This window comes from Rhipicephalus microplus, chromosome X, assembly GCF_043290135.1.
Source record: "Rhipicephalus microplus isolate Deutch F79 chromosome X, USDA_Rmic, whole genome shotgun sequence".
Classification (NCBI taxonomy): Eukaryota; Metazoa; Arthropoda; class Arachnida; order Ixodida; family Ixodidae; genus Rhipicephalus; species Rhipicephalus microplus.
The window spans coordinates 216,784,288-216,810,511 of NC_134710.1; the positions used below are offsets into that span (position 1 = coordinate 216,784,288).

At 45.0% G+C, this 26,224-nt stretch overlaps 1 protein-coding gene across 4 annotated transcripts; it reads right to left on the minus strand.

Annotated features, from left to right (window-relative positions):
• Positions 1–25,537, minus strand: LOC119187475 (gamma-soluble NSF attachment protein). 4 transcript variants are annotated; one of them, XM_037435590.2, is made up of 11 exons: positions 22,082–25,536; positions 21,911–21,978; positions 21,727–21,811; positions 21,620–21,637; positions 20,678–20,818; positions 19,445–19,511; positions 15,010–15,080; positions 14,726–14,884; positions 14,549–14,669; positions 13,991–14,202; positions 1–2,564 (listed from the first exon to the last, which is right to left on the minus strand). In XM_037435590.2, the coding sequence occupies exons 1-10, from the start codon at positions 22,156–22,158 to the stop codon at positions 13,993–13,995; spliced, it is 1,017 nt and encodes a 338-aa protein (XP_037291487.1). In that variant the 5' UTR covers positions 22,159–25,536; the 3' UTR covers positions 1–2,564; positions 13,991–13,992. The 4 variants fall into 4 exon arrangements, with proteins under 4 accessions (XP_037291487.1, XP_037291489.1, XP_037291490.1 ...); XM_037435592.2 differs by lacking the exon at positions 20,678–20,818 and having other exon boundaries at positions 22,082–25,537; XM_037435591.2 differs by lacking the exon at positions 1–2,564 and having other exon boundaries at positions 6,239–14,202; positions 22,082–25,537.
• Positions 25,538–26,224: the final 687 nt, after the last annotated feature.

Below are 26,224 nucleotides of genomic sequence, written 5' to 3' on the forward strand. Positions count from 1 at the left end.
TTGAAGTTCGAAACTGTTTAATCAGACGTTTCTCAAACCGATCTACAACTTGTTCATTGAACTTTTTGACCCATCTTCATTCCTTCAGAAATTAGTTAAAAAGGTCTAAATAAACAATTGATCAGAACACAAAAAATAGTCTGATTCACTATAGACAATAGTCAGCAACATGAATTTATAGCGTTGTAATTGCGTGTGTTGGCATATCTTTAAAATCTGGCTAAAGATAGCCGAGATACCTAGTATATATATTTACTTGCATAACTAGATTCGCTATAGGAAACAAAGGGTTAATAGTTTTGCAACACATGGAACAAACCTGGACTATACAGGAAGATGGATACGATAAGTTAGTGCATGCATATTTGTTTCTAAATAGTACTGACTATAGATGTTTTGCTTTCGTTTCTCTATTGCTGCCTTATTGCTGTGTCAAATTGTTGAAAATGTAGGACCAATCATACTGCATTTTAATGATAATTTCAATCTTTACTTTAGAGTACTCTAATACCATTGCATTTATAACTGCACTGATACTTCTATGATTACTTGTCTTTATACAGTTCTATTAATTTGTATTTAAATTGTGCAAACTTGAAGGTCCATATTTCTTGTTATTTGGGACATTTAGACCCCGTTATGATTGCTACACACGTGCACTGGTCACAACCATTTGTAATACCACATTTAACATTATGACAAAGCAATTGTGATCTCCGGTACAACCAGATTCTGCCACACCAATTGGCCAATTGGACTGCTTTGAGAGGTAGACATGCACAACAAATCACAATGCGGTTATTGCTGAATGAAACTTCATTGAATAAATGCAAGCATTTGTTTTGGGGCACATATCCAGACTACAGAATGGAAGCTCGACAGTAACGAAGTCATATCCACTGAGCGAAAATCCAGTACTTAGAACCACTTTTTGTAACTGTACCTATTGCCATCCGTCTGAGAGTAGCAGTAAGCTGCAAAGAACGCCCTCACATTTCTTAAGTGATGAAGTAAATGTTCTCAAGTGTGCTTTTTCCCAAAATACACAAAATACAAGTTTAGCTGGGATCTGCGGGTGGTAGCAAAGCTCAGCGTCGCACTAGCTATTGCGATGACCTTACAGCCATTTTTCACACACATTTAGACAGACAAGCCACTCATTCTATTCGGAAAAGGACCTCAATAATAGTTTCAAAAACTAGTAACAAAGCTTGTGGATTCCTCAGTTCATCAGTGGGAGTCACTGGCCTGCTGAATATTGACATCGAAATGTAGACAATATTGTAGGGCCATGTGCTGCTCAAGAAGGTAGATATCGGTTAAATACCTTTTTAAGCTGCAAAGTAAGTACAAAATATGCATTTGCATTCACGGGAAGACCCGGAGAAGAGCCCACTAAAAAATCCTGTTGTGAAAGGCCTTTCTTCACTAGACCCACGGCTGATTTATTTCATCATAGCCAGGTACAGTTGTAATGGCAAAAATGAAGCCTGTCAAAATGCAAGGCCTATTCAAGTTGAACCAATGTAATTAGCACGAGTATTGAAATGTACGAGATCAGTGTAAAGCAACATGAATTGGAGTAATTACTTTTCTTCAGCACTGCAGATATTTGATGAGTGCTTTAAGCAGATATATGCCGAGCACTTTGACATACAGATATCTTGTAACTGGTAGCGCCATTTACAAATTTGTTTCCAACTGAACAAGTCCATGTTGACAGGCTTTAAACCTGCCTCTGCAGCAAGTGCCTCAAGTCACTAATTTTAAAAATAATTAGATGATTTTATCAATTTCATAAATCTGCACTACTACAGAATTAATAAATATCCATTTTTTAACTCCTTGCAGTCCATTGTCAGGCCCTACCTGAAAATTCAACACGATTGCCGTGGTCTATGGTTAGACACTGCTCAACAGGTTGCCTTGCAGCTGATTCATGTGCACGTTCTCTCACTACATTATGTGCCAAGTCAACGACCTTTACTTCAGCTTAAATCTTTCAGTCTTGAACCAGAACGAACGTGAGAAATGGTTTCGGACTGCAAAAGGTGAAGTAACCCTACATTGGAAGTAGTATCCTAGTATCTGAGGCAAGAATAAAGAAAAAGACACAAGAATAAATGTAGAGATTTTTCTGTAGTACAGTAGGTTAAAATGACTCGGCATGATATGCCATCATACAAAGCCAGTGAGTAATGAATCTAAAGAAAGTGTAGAAGAAAGTAATTTGTAGTTCTTATTTGAGCTTTGAAAGTTCAGGAAAAACCTAGCTTCAGGTGTGAACTGATTCCACAACTGCCACTGAGGCGCCCTAATAGCACAGGAACACCTGTGCAGTCTATACTGTGCAAGAACGTCCACTTCTGTCACAACATGTACCATCTGGTAATGTCTTATTCCAGGAAACTCCAAGAGGCATGTGGAGAAAACATCGAACAATGCAAGACAGCTGAGCATACCCAGAACTCGACTAAGCAAAACCTAAAAAAAATATACATCTGCTGGTTCTGTGGGCTGACCAAGATCTCGAAATTCTCGACATTCGCCACGATGTCCAACAACTGAAAAAAAAAAAAGGTGCATCTGTGGTGATCTCGTGAAAATTATCCAGATGAATGTATATTAGTAAATTGGCGTTTTCCTTTCTTTTTAGGCAGGCACAATGGCGCACCAAACTTGGTAGCATACAGTGAAAAATGTGTGTGCCGCATACGTGTGCACATAAACAGACAGACTGATTTTTTTTACCAATGCACAACCTTAAAATGAAGTGCAGTGATTCAAATGAAATTTGTTGCCTTGATTTCTGGCAAAAAAAATGTGAAACTCTGATGAAAAGTCAGCAACACTTTATGAAAATTTCCAGAAATATGTAAATAAAAAAATCTGATATGAAGCCCACAAACATGTAGCTCTGCACAAAAATAATCCATATAATTCTGTAAAATACATGTACAGGACAAATTCTATATTTTTCTAGACCACAGGCATTCAGGGGATGTCTAATGTCCATAATTGGAGGCTAGATACATTTAATAGATGTACCTATTAATGTCTGGATAAAAGTCCCAGCTTGGCACTTTTTTTAATATTGTTGGGAAGTGAGGTCAATATTGCATCCTGGCATACGACACATTCCTAATATGGTGATGTGTAACGATTGTTCAGGTAGCCTACCGAGCTCAAACCTGGTTAACCCCTTGCCTTTATTCTTATTCTCTCTCTTTTCAACGTTCTATGTGAAGCAGCATTGCTGAGAAAGATGCAATGCTTAATTGCAACTGTCCATAATATGATGCCATGAAACACTTTATCTGCTGTAAGGAAAGGACACAAAAGTGCTGTGTTTAGGTACGATTTGTGGCTAAAAGGACTTAAAAGCGCCGAGGAACGTCAAACCGAAACTGAAGAAGACGAGCGGAGGGCAGGTGGCACGAAGGCGATAACAAGAAATGAAAAAGAAGAGGAGAAGAAAAAGGAACGTGCGAAAGCGAGCTCGAGCGTGGAGGCCACGAAGGCAGACGAAGCAGTGCGCCGCTCGAGAGAACGAGTTCCTGGGAGCGTTCCTGAGCCGGACGTGGGACCCGTACGTGTCGGCCAGGTCGAGCTCCGGCATGTTCGTTCGGGGTCGAGTCCGCCGGCCTGTACAAGGTGCAAGGATGGGGCCTGCTGAACGGCTCCTGCCTGGGTGCAGTGGCCGGGAGCAGGTTCGTGGGCGAGGCCTACCGGGCGTGGTCCTCGTGAGCCGGGGCCTGACCCTGAACCTCAGGAGTCGCGACCCTGACTGCTAGCCGCGACGTCTGACTAAACGGCGCTGCACACGGTAGCGCATCCGTGTGCCGTCAGCCGTTCCAGCCGCTCCAGCCGCTCCAGCCGTGCCACCTTTGCCCTCGCGCACGTCGACAATCGCATCATGTCGGGACGACGAGGACCCAAACTGTGAGGCAGCGTTTTCCTCTTGCGAACTGAGAACTCTACGCGCTGGACTCGGAGTAAGCGTAGCCGCGAGCTCTCCGCATAATAGAGGTCTGACTCTCGTACATGTTGCGTGACGCTTGGCGTGTAGGGTTGGACATATAGTTTTATTTTCACCTGCCACTTCGTTCTTTAGTGTACAATATAACGCTTCTTTTGTTCGCATCCATTGTTGATGTTAATCCTTTTTCGTCCGCTATCAACAAACATAGTGACGAACGTCCTTAACCATCACAATTTCTGGCGCCTGCGACAGGACTAAGCTCTCGCCTCACATCTGAGAGCCTCACGTTGTTTGTGTGTGGCGGACGAGGATGGACGACAAGAGAAAGCTAGTTGAGCTAGGGAAGGAGATGGGGCTGAGTGGTGAGGCTTTGCTATCATGGGTGAGCACGGAGGAAAAAGAAATGAGGGACCAGAGAGCGAAAGATCGAGAGGAGGCACGGCTGGAGCGGCTGGAACGGCTGACGGCACACGGATGCGCTACCGTGTGCAGCGCCGTTTAGTCAGACGTCGCGGCTAGCAGTCAGGGTCGCAACTCCTGAGGTTCAGGGTCAGGCCCCAGCTCACGAGGACCACGCCCGGTAGGCCTCGCCCACGAACCTGCTCCCGGCCACTGCACCCAGGCAGGAGCCGTTCAGCAGGCCCCGTCCTTGCACCTTGTACAGGCCGGCGGACTCGACCCCGAACGAACACGCCGGAGCTCGACCTGGCCGACACGTACGGGTCCCACGTCCGGCTCAGGAACGCTCCCGGGAACTCGTCCTCTCGAGCGGCGCACTGCTTCGTCTGCCTTCGTGGCCTCCACGCTCGAGCTCGCTTTCGCACGTTCCTTCTTCTTCTCCTCTTCTTTTTCATTTCTTGTTATCGCCTTCGTGCCACCTGCCCTCCGCTCGTCTTCTTCAGTTTCGGTTTGACGTTCCTCGGCGCTTTTAAGTCCTTTTAGCCACAAATCGTACCTAAACACAGCACTTTTGTGTCCTTTCCTTACAAATATCCCTCTGCTCAGGTTCCGGCCAGGGAACGCGGCCGTCCACGCTGCTGCCGTCCAACCACCTCTGCCTATACATACTTTCATGTTTCTTAGTTTCTTTGCCTCTGGAAAAGGAAATCTGTAGCTGAGCAAAAATCACGACCTGAAGCTGTATGTGATGGGTGCTCCATGTCAAGCTCTGTAACATGTCCTTATACACGTTAGCATTAACAGTAAATCAGAAAATAAGTATATGCATGTTTATTAAGTGTTTAACATAAAGGTAAACTTTATATATGCAGAATAGACTGGAAATCTTCCAATAATAGAAGTGCTGCTCCAATTGCTCCAAACCGTTTCAAAACAAAAATGCTGCTCTAAAGTGCCATATATGTTTGCAACTGCTTTGAGCATGCTTCAATATGGCGCTGTAAAACTGAAAGCAGTGAACTTTGACTGGGAGTGACCATCCAGTGGGGCATAACGAAAACAAAAATAAGCCATATACTATCATCTGGTATGCAGCATGCATGCTAGCTGTATACTATTATAGTGACAATGCTACATGTACTGGCATTGTTGCTATATATTTGATTTATCTTTATATTAGTACCCAACTTAGCAGACTAATTTGGTGAAATGTTGCTGCTGTGACGACTGCAAAAAAAGCCCAAAAATTTCTTAGAAAGCAAAGGCAAGCAAAGGGCACTTCTGATGACCATAAGCACTAACTAGCACGCAAGACGCAAGAAGATTGCAAAGTAAAGCTGAAACAATCACCTGTTTGAAGCAACAAGACAATGAATATGGTAGGTAATTTCTGTGGAAATGTGCCACTCATGTGATGGTAGAAAGATGCTATACAGAAAATCTGCACAGGTTTCTTGGAAACTTCAGCAGCACAAGAATTTGCCATGGTCCACTGACTAAACATGGCAACAATTCCTTTCCCATGATGCTTGCTCTGCCAATTCCCACAGAACTGATACACAATGTTCAGTACTTTGGAAAAATACACTGAGGTTCCAATTAACCCTTATCAACACTTTGAAAACTGATATGTTAGTAAGCCTTTTTCTCTCCCTTAACACAAAGGTGATAGGTTGATTGATCACTATCAGGGCTAAAATTACATTTGCATGCCTTTGCACTGGATGCATCTATAAGCAAAAGCAATCGTGGCAGTGCAGGAGGAATGCTGCCATCAGGAGATACTAATGCCACCAGTGCCGATACAAGCAAGACCTCGTAAAAGCGATCACATCATCAAAAATTATCACTCGAGAGTATAGCCCTGGCATTGTGACCGACAGGTGGCCATGTTGCCTTTTATTCATAAAACAGCCGAATAATTAATAAATGAACATTATTACTGGGCACACAAAAGGACTGCTTCAGATTCTACTCTCTAATTAAAGGGTTAAGAGTACTTCAGTCGTTCTCAGCAATATAATTAGGGTTCAAAAAGCTCAACATAAATTTCATTGCATTTGTGTACCCGAGGAGTTCTTGTAGATAATTCCATGACATGAGCATATTCTATTTATTCAAGCCGATGACAAGCACAGTCATGTCCAGAAGCTTTTTGACAACTAACTACACATACAGACATGTTACAGAATGTATGGAGTGACAAGGCCCATTCTACAAGAATTAAAGTACATCCTATGAAGTATGGATGATCAGCGTAATAACATTCCAGAAGTCATAATGCTAGGTAATGATGCTATCATGTTTATAAAGTGAGAATTGAACAACACAAACATTATAACTAACTACACATACAAACATGTTACAGAATGTATGGAGTGACAAAGCCCATTCTAAGAGAATTAAAGTACATCCTATGAAGTATGGATGATCAGCGTAATCACATTCCAGAAGCCATAATGCTAGGTAATGATGCTATCATGTTTATAAAGTGAGAATTGAACAACACAAACATCAAATAAACCTTAATACTAGGTAATGACGCTATCATGTTTATAAAGTGAGAATTGAACAACACAAACATCAAATAAACCATAATACTAGGTAATGGTGCTATCATGTTTATAAAATGAGAATTGAACTACACAAACATCAAATAAGATGCTGATTCTTAGCACCATAATAAGAGCTAAAAATTTTGCAATGTATACCTGCCAAGTTCAAGGATCCTGAATTCGGGAGATTTCTGCAACGGGGGGGGGGGGGGGGGGGGGGCATGACAAAAAAACAAAACGTCGCGAAAAACAAAATGAGGTGGAAGGGGGGTCTCGATCGCAAGCGCCAACATCAGGATTGCAGTCTTATAGTGGCTAAGAAGTAGCCGAACACACGAGGGAAGAGTTTTTCACTAAGGTGAGAGTCTCAAAGGATCAACACAACTAGCAGAATTAATTTCGGTCAAACAACTCGCGTGTGTCTTCCTGGGACACACGTGAACGGACAGGACGGCGCAGCTGGCTACCGCAAAAGCGCGGGTCCTTCTTGTCTCTTTGTCATTGTTCTGTTCTCGCGCTGTAAGTATCGTCATGTCATACCAACTAGCCCAAACTGCCACACCAGGTCAAAACTTTGCTTACTACTAGATTATTTTGACAGGAATGCAAAATAGTGTCTGGCTCCTTTTTATTACGATAGCATTTATATGGACAGTCCAGGCTTTTTTGTTTTTCCGTGGCATAGCACAATAGCCATCCTTCACCGTGGCATAGCAGAATAGCACGGCACCATGGCATAGCACAATATTTTCTATAAAAAATCTCGCCACTTCTGCTGCGGTGCTCCTTTGGATAGCCTGTTTTGGCATACCTGGTTAGGTAGTCTGTTGTGACTATAACCCAGCAATTCCCAGCAGTAGAAGTAGGAAGGGGTCCCAAAATATCCATTCCTATCTGGTCGAACTGTGTACGTGGAACCTGAACTGGTTGCATCTGACCGGAGGGTTTCTTTGGAGATTACTTGCGTCGCTGGCAATCGAGGCAAGTGTGAATGTGGTGCTTGACGGCTGTTGTGAGTCGTGGCCAATAGTATCTCTGCTGGACTCTTGCTAATGTGCGAGTGTAGCCTAAATGGCCAGACGTCAGCTCGTTGCGACATGCTTGAAGCACTTCAGTACGAAGGGATGCAGGAATAACGAGCAAATAGGGAGCTCCGATGGATGAAAAGTTTCTTTTGTTGAGGACGCCATTGTGTAAGCAAAACGACGATAATGCCCTTGCAAAGACTCTGGGTGCCCTCGAAGAACGTCCGTCCACGTAATTAATCAAATCAACAATTCAGGGTCACCTCGTTGTTGTTGGGCAATCGTGGACGCGTCGAAAGCACCAAGGAAGGCCATATCGTCGTCAGAAAGAGAGGCTGTTTGTACTGGTGATCGAGACAGGCAGTCGGCGTCTGTATGTTGCTTCCCAGACTTGTGTATGACCGTCATATGGAACTCTTTTAAGTTCAGACTCCACCGCGCTAATCGGCCGGTTGGATCTCTTAAGTCAACCAATAGTGTGAATGATGGTCACTAATATCTTTGAAGGGGCGGCCATACAAATACGGGCGAAATTTCATAACTGCCCAGACCACAGCGAGGCATTCTTTCTCAGTTGTTGAATAATTGGCCTCAGTGCGTGTTAGCGTCCTGCTTGATAGGCGATCACTCGTTCCATGTCTTCTTGCCACTGCACAAGCACAGCTCCGAGGCCTACATTGCTTGCGTCAGTGTGAAGCATTCTTGGCGCTTGCTCGTCGAAGTGGGCAAGCACTGGAGGTGTTTGAAGACATTGGCGGAGGTCATAAACGCTGCTTGCTGTTGGTCGTTCCACTCAAAGGTGGCGTCGTCTCTAGTGAGGCGAGTTAATGGCGACGCAATCCGTGCGAAGTCGGCGATAAACCGGCGATAATAGACGCATAGGCCCAGAAAGCGCTTGATAGCTTTTTTATCGGACGGTACTGGAAACTGTGCCACGGCCGCAAGTTTTCCGGGATCAGGCCGAACACCGGTGCAGCTGACGACATGACCAAGAAACAGTAGTTCTTCAAAACAAAAGTGGTATTTCTCTTTCAATGTGAGGCCCGCGGAGCATATGGCTCATAAAACGACTTCTAGCCTTTTGAGATGCTCGTCAAAAGTTGGGGAAAACACTATGACGTCGTCTAGATAAACTAAACAGGTCTTCCATTTTAACCCTGCAAGTACAGTGTCCATGAGCCTTTGAAAAGTAGCGGGCGCTGAGCACAGACTGAAGGGCAGTACTTTAAATTCATACAAACCATCCGGCGTCACAAAAGCGGTTTTTTCCCGATCTCTTGGGTTTACCTCGATCAGCCAATATCCGCTTCTGAGGTCCATTGAAGAAAAGTAGCGAGCGTTTCGAAGCCCATCGAGGGAGTCATCGATACGCGGAAGCGGAAACACGTTTTCTTAGTCATTTGATTCAGCTTCCTGTAGTCCACGCGAAAATGCAAGGTACTGTCCTTTTTCTTAACTAGTACTACAGGCGATGCCCACGGGCTCTGTGATGGCTGAATCACATCCTCTTCAAGCATTTTGGCGACTCGTTGCTGTATCACTTCCCGTTCCTGTGGAGTCGCACGACAAGGATTCTAATGTATAGGCCTTGCTGCATCCTCGGTAATTATTCGATGCTTTGTTAGCGGCGTTCGATCGACCCGTGATGTCGATGAAAAGCAGTCCTGGAATTCAGCTAGCAGCTCAAAAAGTCTCGTTCGCTCGTCCCTTGACAATGTAGTACCAACGTCAAGATTAGGTACTGATTCTTCTTCAGGTGCTTCGTCTAGTGCTGATAAACTGCCTTGGACTTCCGCAGTATTGTCAAAATAAGCGACGGCTGAACTCTTCGGGAGGTGTCGGCGCTCAGCACTGAAGTTAGAGAGCAGCAAGTTTGTGCGTCCCGCAGTGACGGTGACAAGACCTCCAGCAACTGAAATACCGCGGATAAAGATTGGCGAGCTTATTTGGTCAGCAATACCGTCGCTGTCAATCGGCTCATCTCCTGCCACCGAAACAAGTGTGCACGATCGTGGCGGGACGACCACATCGTCATCCGTCAAACGTAAAGGGTTATGTCTCGGCTCTGAGCAATCGACTAAAGCCGGGCTGATGTTGCGAAACGTAATGACACTGTCAGGGACGTTGATGATGGCACCATGTTCTCTCAAGAAATCCATTTCGATAATCAGGTCTTTACAGCATGAAGAGAGAACGACGAACGTCGCCACAAAAGTAGAGCCACCGATGTCGAGCCTTGCTGTGCACATTCTGACAGGCATCAGTAATTGATCGCCTGCCGTCCTTAGGTGAGGTCCCATCAACGCTGCCTTTACTTTCTTTAGGCGTACTGCAAGGTCATCACTAATGATAGAAAAGTCGGCCCCGGTGTCGACTAAAGCTCCGACTTGCTGTCTGTCCACAAGAACGGTAAGGTCTGGGGCCACAGTTTCGGCGGTATTACGTCTTGTCTGCTTTACAGCGTCCTGAGGTGGAAGTAATGGGGGCTTTTTTTTCTTCGTCTTGACAGCCTGCAACCTTACCCCCTGAGGTCGCCCCCTTCAGTTTCACCGGTGTGGGCTGGGTGACCTCTGGTGCCAGCTAAAGTGCGGCGCTACAACGAAAGTGACTGGGCAGGAGAAGGAGAGCGTGGTCGATGTAGGAAGCCCGGCTGGTAATCAGTCATAATCTCGTCATCATTGTTATGACGCTTGTCGAAGGGGGGTGGAGGCACCAGAGGTCCTTGAGAACCGACATCGCCATGGTGGGATACGTAGTCGTTCGCATGTGGACTGTCAAGCCGGGGCCTGAGAGGGCGAAACAGATTGGTGCGGTGCCACCAATAGCGGGATATGTGGCCCACACTTCCACAGTTGAAACAGAGTGGACGCCTGTCGACAGTGCGCCAGGTGTCTGTTCGGCGAAGCTGTGGATGCCGTGACAACTCCTCACGTGACGAAGGCCATGGCAGGCCAGAAGACGACTGGTCGTATGGGGGCTGGATGGGTGGGCGCCACAATGTCTCCCCCTGTGATGGTGACCAAAGAACGGTTGCAGGTGATGGGTAGTATGAAGGCGGAACGGGTGGGAAGTTTCAAAGCGCGGGGCATACGTCATGAGACGTTGCTTGAGGGCAGGATCAGCTGTCGAGAATGCTTGGCGGATTTTGTCGCGGACGACTTGAGCGACAGATGCTATGGGTGTATCCACTACCGGAGTCGACAACCTCTGCAGTTCTTCACGAACAATCTCTCTAATCATGTCACGCAAGGAGCTATGATTGTCAAACGTCACAGCGGCGGCCTGAATTTGGGGGCTGCTGCACAAGCGGTCATATTGTCGGCAGCGTTGGTGAAGCGCCAGTTCGATAGCCGACGCTTCTTTGATGAAGTTCTCTGCAGTGCTTGGCGGGTTGCGCAGAAGTCCGGCGAACAGCTGCTCTTTCACGTCGTGCATGAGGTAGCGCAACTTCCTATCTTCGGTCATCTGCGAGTCAGCCCTCCGAAATAAACGTGTCATGTCTTCGGCGAACATGGCGACTGTTTCATTGGTTTTTTTGGACCCTTAGCTCTAGTAGTTGGTGGGCACGGTCACGTCTGTCGACATTGGCAAAGGTTTCAACCATCTGCTGGTGAAAGTCGGTCCATGTGGACTGGCTGCCATCTCTGTTCTCGTACCAAGTACGAGCACTGTCATCAAGATAGAAGTAGGCCCGGCAGAGCTTTTCCTGAGCCGACCACTGGTTAATCTTCGCAACACGGTCATAGGAATCTAACCAGTCTTCTACATCTTCGTGCGCGCCACCACCAAAGCGTTCAGGCCCCAGCGATTGAAAAAACGTCACCTGGGATGGAGCGGAAGAACCGGTGCCGAGAAGTACAGACTGGGGGCTGGTGCTAGTTATTTCTGATGTCTTGTGGAGAGCTTCTGCGAGGGGTTAAACTCTGGAGGAAGACTTCGTAGCCGACGACTGAATCGATGGACAGGGGTTGCAATAGGTACGTCCGGGCTGGATGAACGACCCCCACTAGAGGTGTGAAGGATCGGGCAGCGTCGCGGCCCAGCTCCTCCACCAGTGTCGCAGTGCGACGCGAACAAAGGATGACAGCAGCTTACGGTAGCGAAAAGAGCGTGTTCAGGATCAGCTGTAAAGCAAGATGCCTGCTTCGTTGTCGTCCTGAAAACCGCCTGTCCCACTAGCTGGAATCTACACAACATTCATATTCCTATCGTCGTTCTTTTTCATATACACACGAGTCACTATATATATGAACACTCAAAGAAAAAAAGCTGCCCACGCTCGGCACCGAGCTCATCACGATGCGCTGATGCCTGCTTATCTCTCACATGTACTTTGCCCCATGGATGAAGGGGGGGGGGGGGGGAGTGCCTGTGCACGTGCACTTATTCTTTGGTGGGGGAACCGTGTGCCTTCGGCTTACACTGAAATGAAAGCGTTAGTTTCCGGGCCCACAAAAGTCACTTTGGTCTCTGCACAGGCCCCTTTGCGAAAACAGTCCGCTTTTCATACAAAGCGAGGTATAACAACTGGGACATTTGTCAATTTGTACTCGTCGGTACCTGTGATTACGTATTGTGCGTCGTTTTTGTTTAAACAGCGCGCTACGTGTCGAGCGGTAAACGTTCATTCGCTCTCGTCCTGTGATTATCGTTTTCGTACTTCATTTGTGTATGAGCAGCGAGCTGCACGTTTCGATCTGCTTGCCATTCTCAGCGTTACATTCCAAGTTGTTGCTGTCGCATTTGTTGCTTTGCCCTTGCGGTGAAACTACAATTTTTTTTGTTTTTTACATATTTACTGTTTCACCGCCGCGTGCCCTCGGAGCTCGTGGATTGCTCTCGCGTTGCCGTTACCGCGGTTTTCTGCGCAGTGGTTGCGGCAACGCGAGAGCAAACGGTAGTTCATTTTACAATCCCCATGCGCTTGCCTGCGCACGCGGCTTCAAAACTAAGTTGTTTTATGCTATCTACGATAGCATCTGCCGCACTTTTGTCCGCACAGTTTGCGGAAAGCAGCGTTGCTTTGACTGGTTGAGCGCACACTTTCGTGGTTCTGTCAGTTACGTCGTCGCAACACATCATCGTGCCAAGAGCGACCGCGGTTTTGTCCATAGCGATTGTGGCGACGACAATCACACGCGCTGTAGAAGGCAGAACGTGCACCGGTCGCACTCATACTTCCGAAGCTTCGAGTACGCTGTTCTCGGCCTTCTTTCGACAGTTTCCGTACTAAAGTTCGTATCACCCGCCGTGACTATGAAATGTGTTCGGCACATTCGAATTGAGACCCAATGAACATAGTAAAGTACGGCTGGGGAATTTGAAGAATTCATAACTGCCGCAGTTTTGAATCACTGAGATTATGCTGTACGTTTAGATTAACGCCTCTTAAACTCATTTATAATAAAACTGGGTAGGTTCGAAAAGCCTGGAGCGATTGAGCTGCTTTTTTGTCAATGTGGCCAAATCACGCACAGAAACTTTGATTTCCGGGAGATTTTCATGACAACCGTATAACCGAAAGAAACGGTGAAAATGCGGGAGACTTGGCAGGTATGGCATTGTATCATTAGTGAAAAACAATTGTTCTAACTGACGAGGCTGTACCTCAATAACAAAAAAAATGCACATACAAGTACTTCAGAATCCGATAGTGAACATGCATCATCTACCACATTGAAGTGCATATTCGGATTGCCACAGTAGTATATGTCACATACAGCAACACTCATCCCAAGCCAAGATGACTACATAGAGCATGTCACAAGCTACTATAACTGGCACAAATGATGGCACTTTCAGCCAATGGCAATATTGCAGCCGAATTTTAAGCCATTAAAGTATATCAACAAAAGCAGCATGCTGAACACCCGTGAAGAGCAGAAAACCTCATGCCACAACTGCATGGCATTCAAAAGTTCAGATGCATGGGTTCCTGACAAGGTATGCAGCAACCAATATTGATTAAAGGCCACAATTACAATAGGAATGATCGTATTAACATTAATTACAAGAAAAACAATGTTCACCTTCACAGAAGACCACCAGCAAATTCATCATCAGATTCTGCAGCAGTTGTTGAATCGGGAACTTCAAGATGGTCTTGTTCTGGTCTGTCAACAGTTCCATTGTCCACATCCTTTGCATCACCCACGGCCTCTGCACTCGGCTTAGACTCGGAGGCAGTCTTTTTGGCAGACTCGGCTACTTGCTGCCCAAGCATCCTGGCCAACTTGGCATACTGAAATAATTATGCAACATTGGTGCAAAACATGCCATGAGCTTTCTTAAAGGGCCAGTAAACAACCGCGATGTCCAAAAATTATAAAGATATAAATTACCAGTGGTGTGTCAAGTTGCCCATGGTTAAGCTTTCGTCACTGTCTGTACGTAGATTGACCAGAAGGAAAAAGGCACGAGAATTGTTTTTTCGAAAGGGGGAGTTTGCAGAGCGCTATAATATTTGGAAAATGTGATCATTGTTGTCTACTATACAAATTGGTGAGCTTGCTTGGGGATGTAAAAAAAAAAAAGTCAGTCTGTTTACTGGCCCTTTAAGTACATGTCTTAATCAATCTTTCAATTACCTCTGTATCCATGTGCCGAAGGAATGGTGCATTGAGAGCACGAGTAACCATGTCTGGGTCTCCTTCATCATACCCTTTCAGTAAGCATGAAAGTGTGTCCAGTTCTTGTGCTTCAAGAAACCTGCGCACGCAATTTTTGAGTTGCAAGTGAGCACCAGGAAGGTTGTTTTTGCTCACCCTTTATCATAGTCAACAGCCTTACTGGCTGCAACAAAGTCGTCTCTCGCCAAGTGCACAAGCACCAGTGCCACCACCAGCCGCCCGACAGCCCGGTCATCCTGTGCTTCTGCCAGCAACTGCTTCTGCCGAGACACGGCGTCCGCTGCCTCATCCCATCTAGTCAAAAGGGATATGTGAAGCACACATTCTCATGAGGCAGTTAGTGCAGCACGCATAAGCCGAACAATAGTGCAGTATTATGTGGGCATAAAAACACAAGGAGGCATATGACAGTGCCTGACCTAGCAAGCTTGAGCAGGAGACGAACTGCATGGCCACAGAATTCTGCTGATTGCCTTGGGCGATCTTCAACCTAAGAAAAAAGTGTTTAGGCAAGTTGAAAGAATTGGCGGCAGATTAGCCTCCCTAGCCATAGAGTAATGCTTTAATTGCCCTTCATTTTGTTTTATTTCGATTAACCTGAGTGTGGTTAAGTAAGTCATGAAACACAGACATCCCATTTCACTTGCTCAACAATAGATTGACAGACAGCAATGCTAACAGCGCTTGTTGGTATTTCAAGACAAAAGCCACTTATGTATGCTGCACTTCTGAGGGACATGCCCCATGTTATTAGGTTTCTAACGAATAAGGTTGTGTGCTTCTGAACACTAGCTAGTTCGTGTTGTGAGTAGTTGAAATTCAATGGAGATATATGCACACAGGGACATGCCTGGATGGCTTGCATGCCTTGTGATGCAATAATAGTGGAATGTGCTACATCTTTCGAAATGCTTTGCTGTTCTGGAGGTGCCCAAGTGTCTGCTGCAAAATGCACAAGTCAATACTGTAGTCTGAGCATGAACCAAACCCACGTAGTCGAAACCACAGTTTCATTGCCTTACCAACATTTCTCAACAAGGCTGCAGTAAGCTACGGCATACCGAGCATACTGTGCAGTAAACTCTCTGGTAAAATATTTGAGCACTAGGAAGAACCATTTCCTACATTTGCACCATACTATTCGCAACTCCATAAAATGCTCCGTGTGCTGGCAACACCAGCCGAAAAAACACGCATGGCTATGATTAACAAGGTCAATACAGACTCTCGATTAACAAGGTCAACACAACACACTCTGAAGTTTTTTGATTGTGGCCTCGGATCGCGTTGCTTTGTCGAAGGCGAAAGGGTGCTGGCCGTGGACCACCGCATTACCATCAGCATAAAAAATTTCACTGGCAAAACAGCGGAAATAGTGGCACTGGGCCTGCAAACATTAAGCCTCTTTGGCGAACTGCATCAGATTTACTTCAAGTGGAAGAACCTGTCTAGTGAGCCCGAGATTGAAGAAGGCAACTGCTCATATGTAGCAGTCCTCTCTGAAAGGTGCTATCACTTTTGCACTGCCTTGCTGCACTGCTACAGGCAAAGCCTTAACAGTTTTCGAGGTAACTCTGCGCTGCGATTCGTGTTGCTGATTGCATATCTGCTAATTCTCCCAAATTGCCTGGGAGACTCCCGAATTTCGAACTAATCTCCCGATGGTACGAATACTATCTCGAATTTCCCGAAAAGTTACTGCCACAGCAGAGCAGCTTTTATTTTTAATCACGCACGTACGTCAGCTGTTGCAGTGCTGTGGAAGAGCACTAGCCCCTACACTTCTAGTTCATTGTAACCATATCATATATTACTGCTAAGTATATCTAGGAAGTGTAGTACCGCGCATCTGCGCGAAGGCCGGCAGCCGCGAGACCTGCTCACCAACCTACCCAAAGAAGGCGACAACGTCTTTTTCTCCTGTCTACATTGCGGGGTACACTAGGCCTAAGCCACTTCCCTAGGCGTCAGTTCTATTTGTTACGTGATTTTGGGAGTTGCGAGTTTCCCCGAGATCAGTCGGAAGGTCGATGGCGGTTTCTCAAAAGTAAAGAAGTACTTGCAAGTCTATCTGTACTCTCACACAACTGAGTTTCCGTGCTTTGTGACTCGGCAGAAAGATGGCAAGTATGAATTCTGTATACCACGAGTACCTGCCATGTGTTTCTCAAGGTGGCAAGGCCGCTTCACAGAAGCATGTTTGTGTTGCCGAAGGGCAGACATCATCAGAAGTTTCTTTTAAGAGAGCTTCGAAAACAGTGCAATCAGCGCAGAATGCCAATCTGCAGGATTTCTTGTGGAACACAACTTTCTGCTGAGCGTAAGCAATTACGCACGACTATTGTTTCGAAAAATGCTCCCAAAGTACCAACTGCCATCAGTGGGAAAATGGCTGCAGATGCTGAAAACGCAATGCACGAAGGTCCGGGCTGAACCACTGCGTTTTCATAATCACAAAGCATTGACAGCATGTCGCAAATGTCTCAGCCACAGTAACGTGAGATATGAAAAAAAAATTATCCCCCTCCCCCCCCCCCCCCCCTGCAGTCTCCCGAATTTTCCTCCTGCTAGGTTGGTAGGTATGCAATTGCATGTATCATATTGAGTTCAGTTGTCCCAACAAAAGCTGAATTTGCATGCCGTTCAGTGGATAACAGAACAGAGCTATGCCTGCAGTGTATTTTGAGATAAGTAAATTGTAGTTTCGATTGTAATAGGAGTGCTTTCTTTTTGTTTGCTGATCCATGTTATTAGGTTTCTAATGAATAAGGCCGTGTGATTCTACAAACTAGCTAGTTTGTGTTGCTAGTAGTTGATATTCAATGCAGATATATACACACACACTCCAACGCTAAGCACCCGCGACCTTCCCATGTGCGTTTGTGTGCACATATATACACACATGCAAAATCAAATATGTTCGGGGGGAAGGATTACAGCAGTCTGATTTGAGAATGGGTAGCACTAGAACTTGCGCAGAAAACAAGCATATGCGAAAAATACACTCACACACATAACGCAACAAACTTCCTGAAGTGCTTGCGTATATAAACAAAACTTTACTCATACTTAGAGAAGCCTGAATATTGACAAGAATGTGCACACGCTAAATAATGGTGTACTCACCGAGGGGAAATAAGTTGTCGCGAGCAATTTGATAAGATCGAACTACCATAGCGTCCGTCACCTTCTTTCCAAAGCGCACGTTTCTGATCTGCACCGTTCTCAACTGCACATCACCTGCATCTTTTGGGAACTGATAAAACGATACCCTGGTATCTTTCCACTACAATACCTTGCATTGTGGCACACTGCAATGGTCTTTGGACATGACTTTTTTTTTTCAAGCTCCTTTATGCGGCATGGTAAAAATAAAGTAACTATGCAGCCGCTTTTCAACATGCCCAACATGCTAACCCTTCAAGGTTGACCGTGTTAGCACCGTTTCCAGGCACGGCTGCTAGGTGGTGAATGCTCAGTTGGAGTTGCAAATAGTACTACCTTGACACGTACACTGCGGTGTGCGTCACCGTTAGGTCGCAGGTCAGGGCCTGTGCTCCTCCTATGTGGTTGCAATGTTACAAGCATGCGTCTGCTTGCTCATACAATAACTTCACCAAAGATGCAGATGTATGATTCTTGTTGCAAAAGGTCATAAATAATCTGAAGAAATTTTTTCTGGTATTAGATGCTATGACCCACCGGTGGGTCACAGCACACCTGAAAGATATGCCAAGTGGCCCACCAGTGGTTCACACCGCACCTAAAATCAGACCTCAAAATATTTTGCCGCAACGAACATGCTAACTTACTCTTCAACTCTAATACACGCCTTCTTGCACCACTGGTGTATCACCCAGTGTCCGGCAAAGGTGCAAGTATAGTTGAGTGAAGGTGTATGGACAACTATCTTGCAGAAACACTTTGATCTACGCAAACTCCTGGTGATAGGAATAAAATCCCAGGCCATTTGGTGAACTAGTCTCACTAAGGGCAAAAAAGTATTGTCACAGTGGAAGAATTGCCACAATCAATGAGCTCTCACAAAGTAAATTATGCACATAAGGTTACTACTGCAGTAAGTCATACAATAAAAAAAAGCGACTGTGAACTAACCCAGAGGTATGCTTTAGGGACAGAAAGAAAAGCTACTGCGAGCTTTCATCTCCTGGATTACTTTTGCTGGTTAGCCTCTGCAAATATCCTTGGACACATATTCAAACCATGAATTATCATGTTTTTTTTTTTATTCAGATACCCGAAAGGCCCAGAGGGCATTACATAGGGGATGGGGGGGGGGGGGGTTACAGTGAATGTTAGATCACGACACAAAATTGCACAGTAGCTCTAAACTGAGGTGTCATGGAGCCATTTAAAAGGTTCCGCAAATAAAAAAAACTTTACAGAAGAGCTCTGACCTACTCCCAGTTCCAGGTCCTGCTCCAGGAAAAGGCACTATTGCATGCCATCTACTCTGTTATAACCTTATTCATTCACAATCTGATTAATATTAATTTATAGATAAAAAGGTCTCCCTTTAATCTCGTTTTGAATTCACAATGTCAATTCACAATATGATTAATATTAACTTATCAGTAAAGAAGTCTCTGTTTAATATTGTTTGAAGTGATGACAGACTAAACAAGTAATAAATGGTAAAGTATTGCCTTACTGAAACTACTTCAGCTGATCTGTTACACTCTACAGCTATTTCAGGAAACTTTGCTTCTACGATTCTGATCAATCTCGACTTACAATCTGGATAATATTAACTTATCAGTAAAAAAGTCTGCTTAATCTAGTTTTTAGTAATGACATACTAAACAAGTAATAAATGGTAAAGTATTGCCTTACTGAAACTATTTCAGCTGCTCTGTTGAAGAACCCCACAGCTATTTCAGGAAACTTTGCTTCAACGATTCTGAAATAAAGATGCACTCACATGAAAAATGCCTGCATCACTAGCAGACAAACAAACAAAAAATGTCACTAAAGTCAACGGCAATGTACTACAAGCACGATATATGAATTTAGCATCCACGTGAAATATGGTCTTGTTAGAAGTAGTGCTGGCTAGGGCTAGCATATTACATGTGAAATTGATGTACTGCACTTGCAATGTTCCTTTGACAGACTCAGTAGTGCTAGCATTGCATGGTTTCAATGAGAATTAAACTCAACCAGGATAGTATTTGTCGGATATTTATTGGCTTCTTTTTTCCAATTCTGAGAGAGAAATATTCAAGTTGGTAAAGTGCCCATGCGACACTTAAATATGACTATGTGTGTGCTCCAAGTGAATACTCTCTAAATGTGCACATTTTCAAGAAGCTTCAAGCCATCTGGCTTAAACTTTTATGTCAATTTAACACGCAAGGTTATCTATATATGCACTACAATGATTGATTGATTTGTGCGGTTTAACGTCCCAAAATCACGCAATGATTATGAGAGACGCCGTAGTTGAGGGCTCCGGAAATTTTGACCACCTGGGGTTCTTTAACGTGCACCCAAATCTGAGCACACGGGTCTACAGCATTTCCGCCTCCATCGAAAATGCAGCCGCCGCAGCCGGGATTCGATCCCGCGACCTGCGGGTCAGCGGCCGAGTACCTTAGCCACTAGACCACCGCGACGGGGCGCACTACAACGAAAGAACTGTTATACATGATAGCAACAGTAAAGCAAATTACATAAGTTACAAACTACTCAAAGAGAATCACCAACTTCTCAATATCCTTCTAAATAAATGAGCATAAAACTTTATGAGCAATGCAATTGTCATAAACCAAGGCATCTGAAACAATGGCTAACTATGAAACATGTAGTTGACAAAAACAAAACCTATGGCCAAAATATTGGCTCTAGAAAGATTCCTTGTTCAACAATTTTCATAACAAATGCAGTCCAATAAAAATAACTCACTTTGCATAGTTATAAACTATGTGAAGTAAACATGGACAAGAATTCACACAAGACCAGCGTTGTTCCTGTGTGAATTTTTGTGTTTACTTTGTGCTGTTTTCAACTATGCATATGTACGAACTGGCTTGCATTCACTTTTTACTATTCACTATTTTAACTCACTTTGCCCCTCGTTCCAAAACTAATGCAGCTGTGTCGGGACTTCTTGAGTCAATAAAATAACAAGATGCCTTGTCAATGAGATCAGCTGCAGCCTTCAGGTCACCCATATCCCTGCTGACCAATGCTGCTTGTTCCAACTGCCTACAATAGAACATAGATGGCTTGCATATACATCACTGAAACTGCAATATTGAAGTATCAGCTAAGTTTGCTAAGTCATGTTATCCCATGCAGGCTATTTTGTAGAGCATGCACAGAGCTGTTCCAACCACATCATTATCACACTGAAGCAGGTTAACTGCAACTTGTCATCAATGCGGCCATCGTTGAGAGCCAGTGCTTTCAGAAGCTTGTCTATGACGCGACATGCCAGCTGTTTATGTCAAGTACCCATAACTTTAAAATACAGTGTTTTCATCTTGTTCTTGTAAATTAAACATCAAAACTAATGCATCATGAAGATTAAAACTGCTGCGTTTCTGATAGCACAAATGTATAAACTTTGTACATAGATCATCTCTTCAATGAACGGCAAAAAATCGACAGGACATGCAGACGGTGCTGCCCTCCCTGTTGTTTTTTGCGCTGTTCCTTAATAACTATCAAGACCAACTATCCGCACTTTTGTTGACTGCAGTCGTTCCTCTGCACGCGACTACATTCTGAAGTACAAAAGCGTCACCACTGTCGACGGCACCGTTAGTGGCAGCGTAATTTCACACATGCTTCTAAAGGTCCAATTACTCAACCGTTTTAAGTATTTCTCGACTAGTGCAGATATGTGTACAAGTCAGCGAGCCTTCGAGCGATGTTGACAGGCACGGTGATACACAGTATCATACGAATGCTTGATTCTCTATAACCGGCACTCAGTACGTATAAAAACCACGTGATATCTTAATTTTCCACAATGGAGCGGAAGGCTCAAAACAAACCACTCACTTGGCGCAGGCAAAGAATCTGAAAGAACGCAATTAAGGACGCTAACCGGCTTATGCAGCATGCGCTCGTACTGAATACAGAAACTAGCGACAAAATTCAAAGGATACGATCCATTCTTAAGGTAGCAGTCAGCTGAACGGAGATGGGCATCCTTGCACTGATCCAGGGCCTTCCCAGCTTTAAAACACGTTGCTAGTCGCAGTGCGACAAAAAAAAAAAAAAAAAGAAATTCCACATCAGCGAGTGAAACACGCGTCAGGCGTATGCACTGCGCAGGTTTTAATTCTATACCTGCTTTGCTGTACTCGTTTGCAGCGTTATCAAAATCTGGCTTCCATTTCAGCAGGCCCGTTTTCAAACTGGGAAGAAGTATATCGCGTTTAACGTGAGCACCGCGCACTGGTTACTTCCACTGACAGCGAAAGTAATTTTGCGATGACGAATGAACACGCATAGAATTACCATTTCTCAGCTTGCCGCAGTGCCTCTGTACCCTCAGTAACCTTGCGGCTTGCAGAAGAATTTACTGGTGTACCCATAACAAATAATAATTGGAAATAGGTTCCGGATACAAGCAAACGGTTGACACGGCCAGAGGCGAGGTCAATACACACATTAAAACCACCCGTCGGCTGCAGCAGCACAGTGGCTAGAATAGGAAAGTGGGATGAGCGGCAAGCGGCGCCTGCGGAGCCCACTAAAGCCCCTGCGGAGGAGCCACAGAACACTACAGAGGAGCAGCGTGGGGGCGCGCGCAGTCGTTTAAGCAGGAAAATGCCAAGGAAAGGATCTATGATAATACTTGGGGTAGTTCTCTACTGTCTGAGGCCAGGACGGGAGTATTGCAAACCAAGACATATCGGGCCAAATACGAAGACACGGTATGCAGTGCGTGTGGAGAGGAAGAAGAAACTGCCGAACACTTGATAATGTTCTGTAAAGGGCTTCACCCTGTAGTTCAGGTTGATGGCGCAGAGTTTTTCAAAGCACTGGGGTTTAGGGAAAGTGATGGCAAAATAGACTTTAAGCGGGTAGAATTAACTAGAAGGAGGTTATTTGATTGGTGGCTAAAGGCAAGACACGAGTGAAAATTGAACGCTTCACTGCAAAGTACGAATCTTCAATCTCACTTTTTAAAAGGAAAAAAATAAATCTAGTTTTTGGTTCATTAAGTATTACGGCTTGGTGGCGCAAGCCACCGCCCGATCTAAAGGGTGTTCTGTGGTACAGCCATATCCGTCCATCCAACCATCAACGTGGGAGGTAGAAAGGCTGCAGTCACGGAGGAAGGAAAGGTGGCTCCACTCAACGATAGATTACTCACTGATGTCACATATAATGTATGACAAGCTCAGGGGAATGCACATAGATGAAGGTGGCTCCAGAAGTCTGGGTAGTGATCACTAACGTATCAAGCTAAGTTTTGGAAAAGCAGCGAAAGTGGGAAGGAGACAAGATCAGCAACTACAGGAAGATTTTCATTCAGAAAGGCAAATAGAAATCGCTACTAAACAAATTGAGAAAGTAATCACTGAAGATAATAAAACTGTGTGGACATACACAAATCTAACTAGACTGTTTGGGCTAGAGCTTGCTAAAGCACGTGACGAGTCACCACAGAAAAGAAGACACAAGCCCAAGAGTTGGTGGGATGAGGAAGTTAAGAGAGCCAAAGCAAAACGTCAGGAAGCCTCTAGGGAACACAGACGTGCTAAGCAACGGGGTGAACCGACAGATGATGTTGAAAGAAAATGGGAAATCTTTCTCAGCTCTAGAAGGGAAGCATCCCTCCTGATCAATGAAAAGATTAGAAGAAAGGGTGCTCAGTGGCTGGCAGAAGTACACACAAAGGATAGAAAGGCAGGTGCGAAATTTTGGAACCATCTAAACTCCCTAAGAAATGAAACAAACCTAGAGCAGAGGTTTATAACTACAGCTCAAGGTGCTAGGCTAGAAGGGGATGAAGCTATTGAATATATAAGAACAAGGGTGACAGAAAATTTTCAACAAAGAAGTGCCTGATGCACCACAATAAACAGGGATGGATCAAGTAGCACAATCACTCCATTTTCACAACGAGAGTGGGAAAGGGCTGAGAAGAGGGTTCAGTAGTACATCAACAGACCCAGATGGCATTCCAATTATGCTGATAAAGACATTGGGTCCGAAGTCTAAACAGAGTTTGAGAGAGGCAGTGAGGAAATTAATAATCGATGGTGAAGTCCCCGATGGATGGAAACTTAGCAGGATGAGCATGATCTATAACGAAAAGGGGGACAAAGCTGACACAAACAACTACAGTGACATCAGTGGTCTACAGACTGGCGATGCAGATTATAAAGGAAAGATTGCAGGCATGGATAGAGCATGAGGGGGTGCTGGGGGGAACTGCAGAATGGGTTTCGGAAACACAGGAGGTTGGAAGACAATCTGTTCTCACTGACGCAGTGCATTGAAATAGCAGAAAAGGAACACAGGCCCTTGTGGCTAGCATTTCTAGATATCAAGGGAGCGTACGATAGCGTGGTTCAAGAGGAATTGTGGGGAATACTGGACACACTAGGCGTGGAACATGTAGTCACTAATCTTTTAAAGGATATCTATAAAGGTAACAAGGTAGTTATAAAGTGGGAAAAACAGGTATCCAAGCCTGCCGAGGTAAAACGGGGGCTTAGGCAGGGGTGTCCCCTGTCACCCATATTATTCATGATGTACCTACAAGGATTAAAGACCAAATTAGAGGGAAGTGGACTGGGCGTCAACCTCTCTTTAGTCAAACAAGGAAAACTCATTGATCAGGCACTACCAGCATTAATGTACGCAGATGATATAGGGCTAATGGCCAACAACAAGGAGGATTTGCAGACATTGATGGACATCTGCGGTAATGAGGGAGATAGGTTAGATTTTAGATTCAGTAAGGAAAAATCAACAGTCATGATTTTCAATGACAACGAAGGTTGTGAGCTTTGAATACAGGAGGTCACGCTAGAGATAACAGATAAATACAAATATCTGGGCGTATGGATAAGCAATGGGACCAAGTACCTAAGGGAACATGAAATATACGAGACGACTAAAGGTAACAGGAATGCAGCAGTGATGAAAAATAGGGCACTGTGGAATTACAATAGGTATGGAGTGGTTCTTAAGAGAAAGGAAGAGAAAAGTGGGCCCCGTTATTGTCTGCTTCAGTGAGCGACACCGCCACAGAGCTCACAAAGGGATGGGGGTAAGGAGGGATAAAAGGGTAGAAGTAAAGGTATAGGAAAGAGGAAGAAGAAGCAACAACAAACTGAGGGGATAGGAGAGACAGGAAAGATGGAAGAACGGTCACTGGAGTCCGAGGACGGGGTACACTTGCGAGAGATGTTGTCGGCGTCTGTAGATGGCGTAGAGCAGGACCAGTAAATCAGAGCTGCGCTGTCGTCGAAGGTCGTCGGCGACAGGAGATGACGTAGAGCGAACCCAGTCGGCCAGACCTACGATGACGCCGAAGGTCGCGAGCGCGCGGAGCGCGCGGGCGCACAACCGGTCGGCACTGATGTTGCGAGTGGAATATATGGAAAGGGGTCATGGTGCCTGGTCTGACGTTTGGCAATGCGGTGTTGTGCATGAGATCAGAAGTTCAAGCAAGATTAGAAATTAAGCAACGTGGAATAGGTAGGCTTGCTTTAGGAGCTCCCGGGAATACACCAAATCAGGGAGTACAAGGTGATATGGGATGGACATCATTTGAGGGCTGGAAAGCTAGCAGCAAGATAAAATTTGAGAAGCGATTGAGAGAAATGTGGGAGCAGTGCCGGGCTAGGAAGGTTTTCAGCTACTTGTACACGAAGAATGTCGATACAAAACGGAGGAAGCGAACCAGGAAACTGACTGGTAAATACTTAGAAAACAGCAGGTGGTCAAACCAAAAAGAACTATCGGTTAAGAAGAAAGTGAAGGAAACGGAGACTGACATGTGGAGAATGGGCATAATTAAGGAGTCCGCACTAGAGATCTATCGAACTTTTAAGCAGGAAATTATCAAGGAAAGGATCTATGATAATACTCGGGGTAGTTCTCTACTGTTTGAGGCCAGGATGGGAGTACTGCGAACCAAGACATATCGGGCCAAATACGAAGGGGTAGACGCAGTATGTTGTGCGTGTGGAGAGGAAGAAGAAACTGCCGAACACTTGATAACGTTCTGTAAAGGGCTTCACCCTATAGTTCAGGATGATGGCGCAGACTTTTTCAAAGCACTGTGGTTAGGGACAGGGAGGGAAAAATAGTCTTTAAGCGGGTAGACTCAACTAGAAGGAGGTTATCTGATTGGTGGCTAAAGTAAAAGCACGAGTGAAAATTAAACGCCTCACTGCAAAGTACGAGTCCTCAACCTCACTATTTAAAAGGAAAAAGAGAAATCTAGTTTCTGGTTCACTAAGTATTACGGCTTGGTAGCATTAGCCACTGCCCGATCCAAAGGGTAAATCCATATCAATCCATCCATCCATTCACGTCACCCAACGCGGCGCTGCCGCGTTGGGTGACGTGAATGGGGCCAGAACATACCAAATCCTGGGGCCAGAACATACCAAATCTATCACGGAATTCTTGAAC

Excerpts from the sequence above, each read along its gene's own strand:
- LOC119187475 (XM_037435590.2), bottom strand. The coding sequence starts at position 22,158 with ATGGGTACACCAGTAAATTCTTCTGCAAGCCGCAAGGTTACTGAGGGT. Across the intron at positions 14,885-15,009 it reads CTCCTGCTCAAGCTTGCTAG|ATGGGATGAGGCAGCGGACG; the intron begins GTCAGGCACTGT and ends CCTTTTGACTAG. Across the intron at positions 14,670-14,725 it reads GCTGTTGACTATGATAAAGG|GTTTCTTGAAGCACAAGAAC; the intron begins GTGAGCAAAAAC and ends TTGCGTGCGCAG.